The sequence below is a fragment of the Brienomyrus brachyistius genome, chromosome 14, assembly GCF_023856365.1.
Source record: "Brienomyrus brachyistius isolate T26 chromosome 14, BBRACH_0.4, whole genome shotgun sequence".
NCBI lineage: Eukaryota > Metazoa > Chordata > Actinopteri > Osteoglossiformes > Mormyridae > Brienomyrus > Brienomyrus brachyistius.
Window position 1 is genome coordinate 19,551,126 of NC_064546.1, and position 18,609 is coordinate 19,569,734.

At 42.0% G+C, this 18,609-nt stretch overlaps 1 protein-coding gene across 3 annotated transcripts; it reads right to left on the reverse strand.

Annotated features, from left to right (window-relative positions):
* Positions 1-543: 543 nt before the first annotated feature.
* Positions 544-10,156, reverse strand: LOC125707799 (zinc finger protein ZFP2-like). 3 transcript variants are annotated; one of them, XM_048975139.1, is made up of 6 exons: positions 10,045-10,156; positions 9,715-9,870; positions 8,830-8,940; positions 8,212-8,335; positions 7,226-7,385; positions 544-7,018 (listed from the first exon to the last, which is right to left on the reverse strand). In XM_048975139.1, exons 4-6 carry the CDS (start codon positions 8,314-8,316, stop codon positions 5,781-5,783), a joined length of 1,503 nt encoding a protein of 500 aa, XP_048831096.1. In that variant the 5' UTR covers positions 8,317-8,335; positions 8,830-8,940; positions 9,715-9,870; positions 10,045-10,156; the 3' UTR covers positions 544-5,780. The 3 variants fall into 3 exon arrangements, with proteins under 3 accessions (XP_048831096.1, XP_048831094.1, XP_048831097.1); XM_048975137.1 differs by having other exon boundaries at positions 8,212-8,351; XM_048975140.1 differs by lacking the exon at positions 9,715-9,870 and having other exon boundaries at positions 10,045-10,152.
* Between the last annotated feature and the right edge of the window lie 8,453 nt (positions 10,157-18,609).

Below are 18,609 nucleotides of genomic sequence, written 5' to 3' on the forward strand. Positions count from 1 at the left end.
AGCATCTTGCTAATGACTACTTATAGAATATGTACATTTTAAACATGTTAAGCAGAGGATTTGCACATTCATTGCGTTATTCAGCACTATCTGCTCAATACAAACCTTTGAAACATTGTGCTCTGAAGATCTAGAATGGCACAAGTTTCAGACTTGAAGTAATTAATCCTTTCCCAGGGTTTGCAGCTAGACAGTGAGAGTAAAGGCCCCACTGTTCAAACACAGTTACAGCACTTCATTACATTAGTTTGTCATGTTTTGATGAAGCACAATTACAATAAGCGTGGGGACAAGTACTAAGGATGGTAACTAAGTTACTGTAAAAGTACAAAATCCCCAAACCCTGTATCACCTTTCAACTTAATCTAATTACAGTGCTTATTATTACCTCTATGCAAGGTACAACAGAAGTAACCGTCTCGGATAGTCATTTAAGATTAAGATGGACTTTATTGATCCCAGGAGGAAAATTATATTTAGTTCAATTGAACACGGTCCCTTCATATGTACAAGCATGTCTTACATATTGTCTTTAATAAATCCCCCCCCCCCCCCCCCACCACACACACCCACGATGCTCTGAAGTGGGAAAACAAAATTCTACAAAGGTTTACTAATATGAAACATTCTGAAAAAAATCTTGATTGCATAAGTATTTCCCCCTGGTGTGAACACCCCCCACCCCCAGATAAGCTCTGGTGAAGCTGATCTATTTTCAGGAGTCATATAATTAGTCTGTGCAATAAAAGTTGCAGAAGTGGGTAATGAGGGCGTTAGAGACACAACCAAGGGGTCAACGGAAACTCTGAAGGAGCTGGCAAGAAGTTCAACTGAGATGAGAGAAATCAGTACTGTGCATAAGTCTTGGGCAGCCAAAGGGCAAGTTTAACGTTATAATAGTACATTTTATTTATGTATAGCTTTTACATGAACTCAAGGACGCTTACAGAGAAAGTTATCTGGGCAGTAAGTGTATTGGCTTAGAACAAAAAAAAAAACTATTTCACATTAAAACATGGCAATTAAGAGTAACACAATGAAAACATAACAGGAACAGTGTCTGTTCTCCGAAATGTTACTGGAATTTTCTTGGATGGCTAGATGAACGCTGTTCTGGTTCCCAAACCTCTCCTCCGGGGCACCTCAGCTATTCCAGATATTTGTTAAATTTCACTATAAGTTCAATCAATCAATTTATTAAATTAGTTTTTTTTAAAATCAATGGGGTATTGATGAGTCATATTTACATATGCTAGTGATCCAGCAAACAAATAATACACGGGTCTACTGGACAGTCGCTGCAAGTACTGAGGTGATTTTAGCAGGGATTTTCAGATGGCTAAGCTGACACACTTACAGACACCACAGTTTTACACCAACATGAAATTTAAACATCATTTTCTCTGACTGCCTTTTGCATAGTACTGTACATAGCCTGGATGCTCCTCAGACCTGGGTTTCATAGAAGAGGAACGACACTAGAGCCATTCCTGGAAAAAAAACCCCTTCATTCTCATTTACAGAACAACTGGTGTAGATGCATTGGCCCCACCCTCTAAGGGACACTTATGTTATTAAATAATTCAATTATTAAATTGATTGTATGCAGCCACATTTCATCTGAATGTGTCATCTTGGCTAAGTATTAGAGCAGTTTGCTCACATCATTTTCAGGTTGGTATGCATAATGTAAGGAGCGAATACATTAATTGACATGGATGGAACCCGAAATTCACAAAAATATGTTTAGCACAGAAAACCTGCCAGTTGTGGCATGGGAGTTGGTTATGGCTAATGCTGGTTACAGTCAGTCACAATCAGCAGTGTGGGAACTTTTTACAGTGATTTTACAGTAATAGCAGAATGGAATGGTGATGCTTTGTTAACCCTCCGGAGGGACGTTTTCTTTTCACCCCATCTTACTCCCCATGGGACACAGAGACAGGAGAGCTACTGGATGTCTTAGTACTTTCAAAACTAGGCTGCAAATGTATCCTTTCCACATTGCATATAATCTACAATAATCAGTTATTTTATCTATGCATTATAATTTAATTAATTTACTTTGGAGAATTTTACTTCTATTTTAAAATTGATTCTATTTTATTTTTTCTGTGTATGGTTATTTTAATTCCCTTCTTTTAAGTATCTGTAAAGCACTCCGTAAACCCTGTGATTAAAACATTGCTATATAATTAAAGATTAATTGATTGATTGAGAGCAAGTGTGTGTGTGGGGGGGGGGGGGTCACAGTGCAGGGTCAGCTAGCATGCAGCACCTCTGGAGCTGGGGGCTACGGGCCTTGATCTAGGGCCCAGGGACATTTAACTATTCTGCTGAGGCAGGGGCTTGAACTGGTGACCTTCTGGTGACAAGCTTAGGCCAATGAGCCCCACACCACCCCCTTTTCACTGGATAAGACTAAGACTGGTTGTTGGAAAAATAACTAAAACCGATTGGGGAGTGTATCAGTACAGACATGTGGCCATACATGGTAGCAGAGATCTCACAATCCAGTCCATTTATGATTGTCTGGGGTCCATGCAGCAAAGCTGCCGGATCCCTATCGTTTTTGTACTAATTATTATTTTCCCCCAAATCGTCTACAAATGTTTCTGCAGTTCAAACGGTCTGAAACGTGCAGGTATATCCCATAGAGATCTAGGGTCGTGCAAAAAATGGCACGTCAGCCGTCAGGGGCGTAATAACTATAATATAATAACTAGCGAAGAGTGATTCAGATATTTGAACTTTGTGTCTCCCTACTGTGTGGACCGAGATGCATCTCGTCGTGTATAATATGTCCATCATCACATTTGTTTTTTCCTTTAATTATGCAAAACATGCCTTTGTTGCCTAGTCATTGGTACTTTGACTGAGGGAGACAAAATTTATGTAAATGATTCTCAGCCTCCGCCTTAGGAAAATTTCTCCATTATCTCTTCATTTCCTACTTTTTATGCTGGAAGCTTGATGCAATTTCTTTGGTCATACGGTGTCATTTCACACGAGACGTGACCAACAGATTCTCCAAGTGGCAGCAACTTTTATGAACTCATTCAACATATGGCACAGAATGTGCCAAGTCTGTTTAAAAACTGATGTTGTTCAAATGATTTTTAAAGCTTTCAGTTTGATGGCGCACATTCTCTTATTTGGTGGTCTGTGCTGCCACCTGGTGGTTGTTAACTGTTACAAGGTCGAGTCTTATACTTTCATTGCCATGAAAAAACAATGAACAACGTATGTGAGGGAACTCTCACGAAGAACAGCAGTAACCTGGAGAACACTCTGCATAGCAGAGGTACTTAGCAAACAGGCACAGTATTATATAAATAAAGTGAATAAAAAATATTGAATGAGTGAAATAAAATTAAGACTGAAATAGGTATCAACAATGGATACCACAACTGTAAATCTATTACAATCTGTTAGTGCTCTTTCTAAGCTAGTTAGTAAACCAAAGTGGCACTGGGGAGAGAGGAAGCTATATTTTCTTATACCACTCACCAGTCAGTAAGGAAACAGACTGTGTCCAGATTTGTGTCCTTACTTAAAGGCAGGGAAGATGAAGTGATCACTACCGATGACAGACAACAAATGATATCCAAACTTTGTTTCAATATGAACTATAGGATACCTGATTTATGCTGTTAAGACATCAAACCACATTTTAACTTAAACCTTTCTTCCGGTAGAAATCTTATTTGTTTATCTCAACCTTTCACCAAGTGATCATTACTGCTTCAGCATTGTACTTTCCGAGATTTAAAGATTTTAAACTCGAAGGATTCTATGTCATTGTGATACACACCACAAAATTAGTTCGGTGACTTCCAAGGCCAATACAGACCATCGAGAAGAATAAAATGCAGCTGTAACAATATACAAAAGAAAGTGAGATAAACACTGAGGTAGTCCATCCATAAAAGAGAGAAAATATAAAGAGACAGACTGCATATAACACGACAGAAGCTGCAGGAATCAGGATATTGTAAAGATCAGGCATAAATAGCTCTTATAACTAGAAGTAAGTTTACTCAGGATTTAACTGAAACCAAGATACTTCCAAACTAATAATAAAAAAAACAAAACCACTGAAAATGACAACACCTGAAATGTGTTTTAAATGAAAACTGAAAGTAACATCAAATAAAAACCTAAATAATTAATACATTAAAAAAAACTGCAACACTAGTTCAGTGAGAAATTTAATGCTGGTCACACATTCAACTGGTTCATCTCTAATTAGTACTGGTGTCCCCCCCACCCCTCCCCATGGCTTTTTCTAATCATCGTTTGTGATCGGGTCACTGACTGTCATGTCACCTGTAAACTAGATGATGGCGTTAGAAGTTACGGGACAGGGTTACGGTCGTAGATGAGGGCATGGAGGAAGGGGCTGAACCCACAGCCTGGTGGTATTCCTGTGTTCAGGATCCAGGACGAGTGCTTTTCTATCCTGAGAGTCTGAGGGTAGTGGGTCAGGACCTGATACCCAGTAGTCAGTCCAGGTTTAGGCCTAAGTGACATGAAGTGTGTTTAAAGACATCTGAAATAATAATACAGGGGGAATTTAAGAGATGCAAGAGGTCTGTCGCTGGATTGGTAGTACAGTTATGTGCTGCACTCTTATTGTTCCGACTTACCTACAAATTCCACTTAAAGACCGACTTAGGGAACGGATCTCGTTCATAAGCAGGGGACTGCCCATACTTTACGCTAAAGACAAGATCTCATAGGACAGGGGTGTCAAACTCCAGTCCTGGAGGGCCGGAATCCTGCACATTTTTGGGTTTCCCCTGATTTAACACACCTGATTCAACTCCTTGTGCTAATTACCACACAGCTCTTGAGCTGAATCCTTTGTGGTGGAACTGGGAAAGAGCTAAGCTACACAGGGCTCCAGCCCCCAGGACCGGAGTTTGACACCCGTGTCATAGGACAAGCATAATATGTGCCACTCGTAATGCACACAGGCCTGCAGTTGGCCGTCTGACTTCTCTCCAGAGTGCAGATATACAAGGGACGAGTCACCTGGTCCAGATAGATATTTTTGCTTCGTAACTGTGTGGGTCATCCAACACACACCACATAGGGTTGCTTAGACCCCGGTATACAGCTCTGAAAAAAATTAAGAGACCACTCTATATTTTTCAACAAATCTGGCTTTTTAAATCCTGGTTTAATCCTGGTTCTGCTGGCAGGAGGCTACACTGGAGGCAGGCTGCTTCCAGGCTCACAGTTTCTAAGACAGCAGGACACAAGAACAAGGTGAAGCAGGAGACACTGACAATAACCACTTTTTCATGAATCACAGGATGACATCAAGTGACCTTGTAAAGGAATGGGAAACATTAAGTGCTAGTGTGAAGTGCACTGCTAAGACAAGTTCGTATCAGGTTCCTAGAAGCAGGACAAAAGAACCATAAAGCAAGGAAGTAGCCCTTCATCAGTGAGAAGCAGGGAAGAGCCAGGCTGGAGTTTACAAAAAATGTATGTTTTACACAGACACATACCCATAGAGAAACCAAGAATTTTGGTCTCAAATTTTTTCCAGAGCTGCATTTGACTGTGGATCTAGTTATTAGTAGTGACCAGGGCTCTACTGTCACACCCCAGTCTACCCAATAATAAACATGACTACTCTCATTCAGATACCCCTGCCGGACTGCAGCATAACCCATCCAGCCTGCAAACACCCCCGATTCAGAGAACAGCTTCCAGCAGCCTGGATCAGCACCGCATGCTGTCTCTGCCCCCCCTGACCCCCGACACTATTACTGCTTTCCTTCTGCGAGAGACCGCTTGCGTCTCTTAAGTTCCCCCGATTGTCCAAAGCTCCTCCCACACTGGGAGTGCCGGATGGGCTTCTCCCCTGTGTGAGTCTGCTGATGAATCTTTAAATATTCCAAACGACCAAAACTTTTACCACACTTAGAGCAGTGATAGGGTTTCTCTCCTGTGTGAGTCCACTGGTGTGCTTTCAGGTGAGCAAGGAGACGGAAACGCTTCCCACACTGGGGGCACTGGTAAGGCCTCTCCCCTGTGTGAATCCGCTGGTGAATCTTTAGGCGTCCTGCTTGACTGAAGCTCTTTTCACACTGGGAGCACTGGTATGGCTTTTCTCCAGTGTGAGTCCGCTCATGTGCCTTTAGGGTTCCTATTTGGCTGAAGCTCTTCCCACATTGGGAGCACTGGTAGGGCCTCTCCCCTGTGTGAATCCGCTGGTGTGTCTTTAGGGCTCCTAAATGACTGAAACTTGTTCCACACTGGGAGCACTGGTAGGGTCTCTCCCCAGTGTGAACCCGTTGGTGGATCTTTAGGAGTCCTACTTGAATGAAGCTCTTCTCACACTGGGAACACTGGTACGGCTTCTCCCCAGTGTGAGTCCGCTCGTGCACCTTTAGGACTCGTACTTGATTGAAGCTCTTCCCACAGTGGGAACACTGGTAGGGCTCCTCGCCTTTGTGAGTTCCCTGGTGCTTGTTTAGGTCTCCTAAACGACTGAAGCTGGTCCCACATTGAGAGCACTGGTAGGGCCTCTCTCCTGTATGAATCCACTGGTGTTTCTTTAGGTTTCCTAAATGACTGAAGCTCTTGTCACACTGGGAGCACTGGTAGGGCCTCTCCCCTGTGTGAGTTCGCTGATGTGCCCTTAAGTTACCTGACTGACTGAAACTCTTTCCACATTCTGAGCAGCGATAAGGTTTTTCCCCTGTGTGGGTTCGTTGGTGTGTCTTCAAGTCACCCAAATGGCTAAAACGTTTTGCACACTCTGAGCACTGGTAGGGCTTATCGCCTGTGTGAATTTGCTGGTGCATCTTTAGGTCTGCTGAACGAGTGAAGCTCTTCCCACAATGGGAGCACCAATGAAGTTTCAGTAACGCACCAGGACCAGACTTCTCTGGGTGGGATTTCTTGATGTGTCTGTAGAGGTAAGTCTGTGCCGTGTAGGACGAGGGACAGTGAGGACAGGAGAACTTATTCACGCTCCTTCCTGGCACGAGAGCTTGTACTGAATAATAAGGCATGGAAAAGAGCAAACTTTAGTCTGGAAATAGGTAAGGGGAACAAAAGCGATGGATTCAAGGAGAAATAAAGTCCATAGCAGCAAAGACTAAGAGACCAAGAATTCAGTAACATAGACTGTAAATGGCATGGGGTGTCTATGTGATGCAGCATGTGGAATTTTCTGAAAGCTGGAAGATTTTCCTATAGTCACCTGTGTTTGGGGGTCTGAGGCTCCCTCTTCTTGACCTCCGTCTACCTTCAGTATCATCTACCTGAAGAGGGACAGCCGGCTTCTCCTCAGTCACGTCCTGAAACTCTGTTTCTTCTTTCACCTCCCCATTAAACACAGGACACACCATACTCTCCGCTTTCTAAGGAAAAGAGAACAGAGTTAATACAATTCTTCTGATTTCATCTGATCTATGGGACTGAAAGTGACACGTTTCGGCATCACACACAGACCTAGTGCCTGGTCTATCAGTAGTTTTAGCAGGCAGAATGCAGGAGACCTTTTTCCTGACTGACACTGAACACAAGCTGCCCTCAAGCCGCTGCTCTCTCCACTGCCAATCCATCTAAGCAGCTCACTACTAACCGTACTACAAGGAAAATGCACAGGTGACATGACAGCAGACTTGCGAAGGTCTTTAGATCAGATTCAGCATCTCGGTTAATGTGCAATGTAACGCTCTTGCCAAGAACACAATTATGATCTTTGCATTCTTGGCATGAACGTCAATATGCACACTTGACCGTACTTGTATACCCGTTTTACGTCATCCTCCATTGCCGACGACCAGCTCCAATACTAAGAACACGAGTACAGTAGATGGTAAAAATCCCCAGATGTTGGTCTTGCCTGCCCCAGATATCAAGGACACATCGGCTGCATCCGCATCCTAGCCTAACAAAACCAATCCCATGATTCATTGCGCCCCAAGTTTGTTCTTAGAAGGCAAGGAAGCAAGACCGGTCTTACCAACACTGGAACTACGGTACCCAGAAACACCCCATGTTTTGGAGAAAAACTGGTATGATGTTTCCCAGTGATATACTGGGATCCTTTGATTAATGTTACCACAGGCATGGATTTTGCATTATTAGTATTGATAAACACCCTATGTAAAATCTCAGATGACTTCAGAAAGGTCAAGGTTCGCGCGGATGCCTGGATACTGCCAAGCAAGACCCTGTCACCTTCTCAGGGCTGCTGTGCCCGGCCCCGTCCACATCCGATACGAGAACATCCTGCGCTTCCTCCTTCACATCTGCCACACTTAGCACCGCAGGTTTCTGCTCCATGCTCCAGCTGGCCCCAGCCCTGCAGAGGAGGACGTCTGTGAGCAGAAAGGGATCAACAAAGCTGTTCTGGAGCCTGATCATTTACCAGAACCATGATGCAGAACGATGGATCTGTTCTTCAACATCAGGATCTGAGCTCTCAGCTCTGTGCAAAGCAGGTTGCTAAGATGAAGACCTGAAGCACCTGGGAACTCGATCTACTTTATCAGAAGGTTGTGGGCTGACAGAGAGCTCCTATCACTGTTGAGCCCTTCAGCAAAGCTCCTAAGGCAGCAACTTGGTCCAGGGGCACTTGATGAAAGGCCAATAAAAACTGTAAGCCCAAGCTTCACTCTCATCTTAACTCTCGTACATCACAGATAGGTGAAAACTACAGAATTTCCTCATACTTGTGCAAACGGCAAATAAAAATGCATGGGCTTCTGAAGAGGATGCAGTCATGGATGCTGGAGTTCCCTCTACTGAATATGTCCATGACCTGTCCTGAAATAACAGCACTAAAACGGAACTCACCTGCTTGGGGTTTAAGTGTAGCCAGCCTTGCCCTGGCTTTGTTGAGAAGCCCTCAGTTCACGCTCACACTGCTCTGGTAGGAAATGCTTTTCATCTCCTCTGTCCGTGGTCCTGGACACAGCCAGAAAAAAAAGGAAACCTGGTTTTATAATCAACAATCAAGTAATAGACAGAAAAAACAACAGTGTAGGTCTATTCCCTGGGCAGCACCATCACCCCCCCCCCCCCCATCTACTCATCCCCCAACCTCTACAATTTTCCACATCTCAGGCTAAGTGTCATGGGGGGGCTTGTGACCTGTTATTTTTGCATTGTAGTTTGCTCACGTTTTTTTTCGCTGTCCTAGTCCCGTGATTAATATTAATCCTACGGGATTCCCAAAACATTGTCAGCCCCTACATGACACCAGGGAACCACTGAATTATACACGACGTAGAGTTATAGAGTTTAGGTGCCTTAAATATTCATATTTAGATGTATGTGCCACCCCAAAATGACCTCTGGTCCCACCCTGGCCACCCCACTGAAAATTTTCTGGCTCCGATATTGCTGAACGGTCCCAAAACCATATGTATTCCCATTCGGCATATTCCACAATAAGAAACCCATAATAAGGATGGAAGCTTTAATCTAGTGTTCAAACTGACTGCCAATGAACCTGCTGAACGGGGGCCAATCTAAGGGCTCAACCCAGTTGCCACCCCACATGAACAATTCCGGCTACTGGCAACCTCTCTCCACCGGTCGTGAAGTTATATCATCTACACCGCCCCCGGTCGTGCACTCATTTGCGGATTATTTACATTACATCCTTTTTATTTCACTCTCGTTTCCTTGTGATTTAAATGCTCATGTTATTACAACGAGCAGGACATGAACTCCTACCAGGTAAGGCGGCCCATAACGGGGGAGACAGGATGGAAGGGGGACTTTCAGGGGTCCGGCGACACCCCCTCTCCTCCCCTACTCCGCAAAATTTTGCCCAGTTCTTTATTGCTGTTATTATACACTTCAGCACCACGAGACTGAATTAGCAACTCCCTGAGCGGTGCAAAGACAAGAGACAAAACACAAAATGTAAAGAGTACATACAAAATAGCCAATAAATATGTGCAAAGCTTTTATTCCCCTCCCACCCCCAAACTTAATTCAACTTTTGTTTAAGGCCCCGAAAAGGTTTGGGCCGGCAACGAATATAGGCATCGGGATACCAACCTTGATATTATTTGGTATCGGATCGCAAAGAAAAACAGCACGCCACCCGTCCATAATACTAAACGTACACCCTTCACATCCCCGTCGAGCAGCATTAACGTCATGACGTAACGACAATCAGAACGTGTTACGTTGACGTTTAGCGTCATGACGCTGCACCTGCTACCGCAGTGCTTGGCCACACCTCATGTCAAATAAACCTGTTTTATGAAAATTAAACGCGACTGCATAATGTACACCTCTGTGTTTTAGTAAAGCCGTACAGGTTTAAAACTTGGTCATGTTTTTATGAATTTAAACCTAAAAATATTTCTGTTAAAATTCTGCAAAGAACTGAGCCAGATGATAATGATAAACAAAAGCTTGTACATTGTTGAAATATATATGCAACAATTAAATGCTCTGAACCCCTGAATTATTAAGGCTTCAAGTAGTGTAGCTGATGTAACTCTATTGTTTTTGCTTGTATTTTCCACTAAAAATCCTGTTATCAGAAACACCCACATAATCGCTGTATTGGATGTACGTGGTGTATTATTATGAGTGACAATTCCCATAAGATGGTTTGGTTTTTCCTTGCCCAGTCATTGTCTGAAAAGTGACTGTAGTGAAAGCAGAAGTGTGGCTGAAGGATAACATTCTGAAATAGACACCCTTGGTTCAAAGGTGATTTTCAACGGGGTGTAATGTGAGGCAGATGGCATCCTCTGTTTGCCTGTTTGTCTGGAATGCAAACTAATATTGACAAAAGGAGGAGGGGACAGTTGTCCTGAATGAAAGCATGTTGTGCAGATATATACACACACACACACACATGTAGGGTATACCTATCCTTATGGGGCCCGCTCATTCACTTCTATGGGAAAAATGCTAACACTAACTATGACAACCTTAACCCCCACCCTGCCCTAACCATAACCATAAGTAACCAAGCAAAATACAAGAGTTTTTGCATTTTTAGTTTTTTCTTAGCAGTCACTGATTTTTATAAAATAGAGTTTTCCCTAAAACAGATATTTATCACGTTATGGGGACATTGTGTCCCCATAAGGATAGGTATACCCGATCACACACACACACACACACACAGATATATATTTTTTGGTTATATTTGCATCTGTATTACAGTGACCAAGCAGTAGCCAGCACCATTATTTCCATTACTTTATTTATATTGGAGCTTTCTCAATTTTTCCAAGAATATGCAAAAGTTGCAGGATTCAAATATACAAAGCTGGTAGAAATCTACCCCAACAGGCTGTAGACTTGGGGGCAGGGCACTCAATCAGCAATTGTTTTCTTCAGTTTAACTAACTTCTACCACCAAAATTATTTTGCACCTTCAAAGTGTGGAGTATGTTGTGTAAACAGTAAAAAAAAAATCAGGTAAAACCCATTTTAATTCCAGGCTGTAACCCTTCCAAATGTGGAAGAGTCAGTGCCCAGACGATTCCACTGCTTCCGCCAAGAAACATACTGTCAGGATGCACCTGATGTGACATGAATCAGACCTGAGAAGGAAACTGCCGGCTAGTGTCCTCACCTTCACCATCTGCCGCGAAGGAGTTGGACCTGCCAGGGCTGGCTGTTGAAGAAAGGAGGAGGAGAACACCCTCCCCCACCCCACCACGAGGCCAATTGCTTCTAAAAGCTCATTCTGCAACTTCACATTTGACAGGGAATGAAGCAACACGAATATAAATTAAAAGAACGCTGTTTGAACTTTTTGCACTGGTGAACACAATTTTAATAAGTTTCATAAGCGGAAATGTGAAACATCTACTTAAAATATGCAAATTTCTGTTTTATAACATGGGGGACAAAATAGGTCTCAGTCTATTGTAGCAAGAACGATGAAATAAATAAACAGTGCCTGAAATGGCATGTGCTTTGAGTAGGATTTGTTAAAAAACTAATTTGTTATTGGTAGATTACTGCAATATTCAATTTATGGATGTTTCTGTTGCATTTATTCATAATGGCACATCATCCACAATCACAAAGCAGGCTTATGAAAGCATACACTGCAGGACTAATTCATTTTGACCTTTACTCCATCCTTTGTAGTCATTGTAACATTGCTTTCTACTCACTGGCGGTTACAGGTGTTAGGAAAAGTTTATCTGATGCAAAGGAACGGGAGATTCAAAAGCATGAGACTAGTCATGTATGTAAGACTCACTGTGGGCAAGATTTACATTTTATTTATTAATAAACAGAAATGTGTAATGTAACGTGTATGGAGCATGCTTACAGTAATGTGTTTGTGGTGTGCATGCAGCATGCTTACAGTAATGTGTATGTGGTGTGCATAGAGTATGCTTACAGCAATGTGTAATGTAGCGTGTATGCAGCATGCTTACCGTAATGTGTATGTGGCGTGTATAGAGTATGCTTACAGCAATGTGTAATGTAATGTGTATGCAGTATGCTTACAGTAATGTGTATGTGGTGTGCATGCAGTATGCTTACAGCAATGTGTAATGTCACGTGTATGGAGCATGCTTACGGTAATGTGTAATGTAATGTGTATGCAGTTTGCTTACAGTAATGTGTAATGTAATGTGTATGCAGTTTGCTTACAGTAATGTGTAATGTAATGTGTATGCAGCATGCTTACAGTAATGTGTATGTGGTGTGCATGCAGTTTGCTTACAGCAATGTGTAATGTAACATGTATGGAGCATGCTTACAGTAATGTGTATGTGGTGTGCATGCAGTATGCTTACAGCAATGTGTAATGTAACGTGTATGGAACATGCTTACAGTAATGTGTAATGTAATGTGTATGCAGCATGCTTACAGTAATGTGTATGTGGTGTGCATGCAGTTTGCTTACAGCAATGTGTAATGTAACGTGTATGGAGCATGCTTACAGCAATGTGTAATGTAATGTGTATGCAGCATGCTTACAGCAATGTGTAATGTAACATGTATGCAGCATGCTTACAGTAATGTGTAATGTAACGTGTATGCAACATGCTTACAGCAATGCATATGTGATGGACAGCTAGAATACTGAAATATGCCCAAACTGACTCACATCCGGTGGTCCCGGTCCCTAATGTGAACACAAGTTGAAGCAAAGCTGCATAACAAAATGAATTTAATGCATGACTGAGTTAGTGGCGGGGAGGGTGGTCCCCCTCGGTAAAATTTGCTGGGGGGTTCTCTACAAATTAATGTGCCGGCCGGGTGGCTGGGGGGGGTGGGTCCCCTTTCTTCCCGCCCCTGCGTCGCGGGCCCACGTGTGGTGGCATGGTAGGTAACACTGACTTTGGGGTCGTAGGTTTGAGTCTCACCTTCACTCGTTCATCATGATCTCCAGTGTCATGAGGGTGTGATACAGAACAAAGACTTGCAGTTTTGCTAATTGGCATCTTTGTATTGCCTGCAATGCCACTGTCTGTGCCCCGCGGTGGACTGGCATCCCATGCAGGGTGTAACTCATGCCCTGTGCTGCCCAGGTTATGCTCCAGACTCCTTCCAGATATGAGGTTAAGAAGACAGATGAGTAGGAATAAAAAGCTTATAAAATAAAAGGTAAAGATGATTTTCAACAATGAAGTTCAACAGTTAAACATGGATAAGAAGTTTCTCTTTCGTTAGTCACCCGAAAAAAGATCACATTAAAGAAAATACCCTGTTACATGAACATTACCTTATTTTATCCTGCCAGCTTAATTGTAAACATACAAACAGATTCAGCAAACTCTAGTTTTCCCACAAAATATGTACTGATAATTGTCATATGAAATATTTCAGTATGTTCCTGTTTGTGTTTCACCTTTAGCAGTGTGCCAAAGTAACGATATCCCTATTCAGTTGTGTTAAACAGTATGGAATGTTTGAAACACTTTCACATTAACAGTAATAATAATAATTATCCCAATTCAACAGTGAATAGTGCTGGAAACTATAGTTAGACTGAAATGTATGCAGCACTACAATATATGATCTTCTAAGTGCATACAGACCTTATGGTAAATAGCCCCTCGTAGTATAAGTCATCTTTTCCTTCAGATATGCCCTATTAAAAGGAAAATAATATCTGCGGAGTATAATTCCGGAATTTAGGACATTTTGTCTAATACATCAGTTTCTCTCTAAATGAAGGTTTATATGTACTGCATATATACTGTAGCAAGAACTGCTGTAGCAAAACAGCTGCTCGGCCCTTTTAAGAACGTGATTTTCTAGAGGCTTCACAATAGCATAAAAAGATGAAAGGCACGTGACATCAGAGCACTAATCTTGATACTATTGGATCAAAAGCACTAACAGTAGTGAGCTTCCACCATCTTTCACCCCCTACAACCTCCACGTCCTCTGCATAATAGACCCAGCTGCCTGTCACGGTGAGGCGTCTTAAACCTCGTCTTTTGGTGACCGTCGTAGGCCTAAGGATCCCTGCTTGAAACAGTAGCGAAAGTAGTGGAGGCCTTTCATTTCAAACGCAAGCCTGAACCGGGGTGGGGGGGGGGGGAGGGGGGTTGGGCTTGTTTCCATGGTGACAGGCCTGCTGCTCTCCACAGCAGATGTGCTCACGAGGGAGCAAGACGGGGAGTTCGGAATGTAGACAATAGAGAAGGGAGAGAGAATGGAGAGCTGCTGCAGCCAGCAGAGGGAGTACGGCTCGTGGAGATTCTAACCAGAACGTTCTCCTCAGACAATAAAAAAACGGATTTATGAACCGAAAGCACCTTGACAGAGTTTTCAGTGAAGAATAGGATGAGTATTTCACTTTGAAACCAGGCCTCAAGGCTTCTAATCATCCATCCATCCATCCGTCCGTCCATCCATCCATCCATCCATCCATCCATCTTCCAATCACTTATCCAGTACAGGTTCTCTGTGGGAGTCTAATCAAATTCCACTTGAGATAAATTATTTAGAGAATTTATCAGCATTACAATGAAACTGTACTGCCACTTAATAAAGGTGGTTTTCTATGTGCTGTGATTGTCTGAAGCGTCAGAAAGCAAATTAGCCCGACCAATCGGCTCTTCTTTCCACAACAAAGGAAAAGATCATTCGCCTGACCCCCCGCACTAGGTTGCAGAAGCGATTGTACCTCATCGCCTTCTGCAATCTGCTCCTGCGTTTGCGTGTGATGTGGGGACACTGTGTGACGGAGACCTCTGACCCCGGGTTTCCAGAGGGATCTTGCCTCAGCCGACAAAGGTCAAGGTATAAAATGACTCGGTCATCTTTACTCCTTCACCCGCACGGCATGTAGTCAAAAAAAGCCTGAATAGGAGGGCAGACTGAAGAAATATGATGATAAAAAGACATTGGTATAAAAAAACAAGCACAACCCCCCCTCCCAGAGGAATAAGCACACACACCGAAGTGAATGCATTATATTATGTCCTAGGAGCATCAATTGTTAACATAAGGCTTCAATGCACCAAGTTTAACAACAAACACTAAATTTATAGACTTTCAGCAAGTCTGGATAACATTTTGTGACTAATTTTCCTGTAGTTCGCCGCTGATAAATGTAGTTCCGACTGCATGGCGTTTAGAAGGACATTTGAGGTAATTCTATATGCAGGTAGCATTGGACCGTCCACAGTTCTCCATAAAAACTAGTTCACGGAACAACTATAATTAAATTTAATAATTTAGCTCGCCCAATTAAAAGCCTCAATTAAAAAAAAAAAAAAAAAAAAAAAAAAAAAATATATATATATATATATATATATATATATATATATATATAATGTAAGATGTCAAAGGAATCTATACCATCCGGAATTATATTGCTTACCTGCATATAGAAGCTTTTGATAAATTTAGTTTTGAGAGCCAATTAATGCGTAAACGTCGTACAAATCCAGGAGATAAACACTGGACAGTCGTTCACATAGTGATTTGATTTTTCATCACAACCTCCAAAGAGGGAATCGGGTGATCACCGTAGAGCGTCACGGTTCAGTAAGAGCATCGATCACGTGCCCGGAGAGAGACATTATTAGAGAGACACTATTATTCCAGAGCTTTCTGTGCTTTCTGTCATGGCTAATGTCCTCCAAACACACTGCTCCATTTCTTACTGGTCTAGTAATTACCATCTATCAAAAAAAAAATAAGCACAAATTAATGCATTACCATCTCCCACCCACTGTCAGATAAACAATTTAAATGTAAATGTCGGCATAGAGAAGGCAATGAGTAAGGACAGAATATTAATAGTGAACGGAAAGCCGGTCACCCTTTGCTGGGCAGGACAGCTGGGGACACAGAGGAAGTTGAAGAAACACCCCCAGCAAAGAAAAAAATCTCTTTCTATGTTGTTCTGGTAATAGCGCCAGATTATAGCAAAAGAGCATGTTTTATTGCTGTTACATTACTAGGAAAGTAAGGGACTTGGCCGGTAGGGTTACAGGTTCGAATCTCCCCCCATCTATGTGTATTTTCCTTCTCCTTGAATTTTTATACTCTGCTTAGATTCTTGTATCATATGCTGGCTAAGATAGGCTCCAACCTCACCGCGACTAATAATGAATACGGATATTAACTTTGTTATTAATTTTCTAGTTGACATAGTTATCCAAAGTTGCATACATTTTTACAAATTTATACAGCTGTATATTTTAGCTTTTGTGCACCAGAGGGGCTTGAACCAGCAATGTCTAATAGACCTTAATCTTAGTGCTTAATTGGTAACTCTAAATTGCTGATAATTGCTCCAAATGACTCACAGAATTTGAATTTGCGTGTGAGGTTTTGTGTTTGCGGGTGCCCTGCGATGAACCAAAAACTCACAATGACAGGAAAATAAGTACAGAGGAAAGCCTTCTGGCACAGACACATACAGAGGTCAAATAACGTCATCAAAGTCTCCGAGTCGGGGATCGAGTGGATGATGAGTGAAAATTCTGTCTGAGAGTGAAGCCGATTTGTTTTAGATGCCAATTCCACATCTTCTGAGGTGACTGTATACGCCAGGATGTGGACAGAGCTCCCTCTACTGTGGACGATACAGTGTGCGAACAGCAGTCACTTCATTTCATTTCTATCATTAGACAAACCTGCCAGTGGGATGATATTTTATCGAAACTAGAGCTGAAGGACCAAAAGCTGCGTGAAACGTCTGAATGGATGGAGGTGGCTAGACTGTGGCATGGACAAAATACAAGTGAATACATTTATATATAAAAAAAAATTCTGCAGGTTTTACAAATAAATAAATGCAGACAAATGCTTTTCTTTTAAGAATGCCTGTAAAATTCAGATTTATATTAAACAAACAAATAAATTAATATAAAAAATTCTATCAAGATTCTGAGGCTTGGACTATTGCACCTGCATCCGTATAACTGCAATGATCTAAAGAAGGTAACGTATATGACCTCCATGCCGTTTCTAAGGAAACACAAGATGGACAACGACACGGTTCTGGTTAAGGCCGAAGCATCTTTACGCCTCCATCACGATATATTAAAACCCTCCAAGACCCATACAGTGCTGAAGGACTTTGCCATCTGTGTTACCAAGACCCCAAATTGTCACGGCTAACTGTCTTCTCATTTACAAACCCACAGTGTTGTTCACCATTTCAGAGTTAGGCAACTTTAGCATCTTGCATATTTGGAGGCGGTTGCCATGGCAACATTTTTCTTGAATTGTTTATATAGAATGTATAATATATATAATGGAATATAGCGTTTCCTTCCATCCATCCTTTCAAGTGCCAGTCCTGAATTTCATATATATTATAATTAGATGAAATCATTAATGCTCAAATAGCCTTGCATCCAAAGTCAGTTGCATCTCACTGACTTCACTTAATTTCCATCACAGTCATTGATGGCTGTCATATTTCACACCATAAAACCTATTTCAAATAAAGGAACTGTAATTGTGCTATGGCAACCAGCACCACTGAAGTAATCTGACAGAGGAGTCACACGAAAATGGTGCAGCCTGACAAGGCTGCAGAATCACTGCAAAATCATTTTCATCATATTATCTGCACCAAAAATACTGAAAAGAAGCTCTCAAAGCATGCAGGCACTTTCTATTGGTCGTTGTCTTGATGCTCAAGAAAAAAATTTTTCCCTACTTGCTAAGTTTCAGAAAACTGCATTACTGCCTTGCAGACCCAGCTGGAAAGTTTAAGAATGAGCAAGATGTTCAGAGAAAAGACAAATCAGGGTTTTTGGAAATTAACCAGTTTTTCCGTCAGGGAGACAAATGCACCATAACAATTGCCTGGGCATGATGCCTGAAAACATTTACTATCTGTAGCTGACTGTCAAATGATAAAATTTATTGCTAAATAAACTGTGATCAAACTTGAATTGATTAGCAAATGAAATCTCATTTACTGTCACGAGGACTCTAGTGCTGGGGATGTACAGCACTGATGTGTCCTTATCAGGGCAGTGTGCAGGCTCAGCAGATTGTACTACTGCCTCATACCTCCAGGGCTGCGAGTTTGAATCTGGCCTCAGTTCCATGTCTGCCGGTTGTATATTCGTCTTCCTTCAGTGTTTCCGATTCTTTGGTTTTGCCTGGTTTCCTATTAGAACTGTGGTTATTAATATAGATCCATGT

Excerpts from the sequence above, each read along its gene's own strand:
- LOC125707799 (XM_048975139.1), bottom strand. The coding sequence starts at position 8,316 with ATGGAGCAGAAACCTGCGGTGCTAAGTGTGGCAGATGTGAAGGAGGAA. Across the intron at positions 7,386-8,211 it reads GGCACAGCAGCCCTGAGAAG|AAAGCGGAGAGTATGGTGTG; the intron begins GTGACAGGGTCT and ends TCTTTTCCTTAG. Across the intron at positions 7,019-7,225 it reads CCTCAGACCCCCAAACACAG|TACAAGCTCTCGTGCCAGGA; the intron begins GTGACTATAGGA and ends CTTATTATTCAG.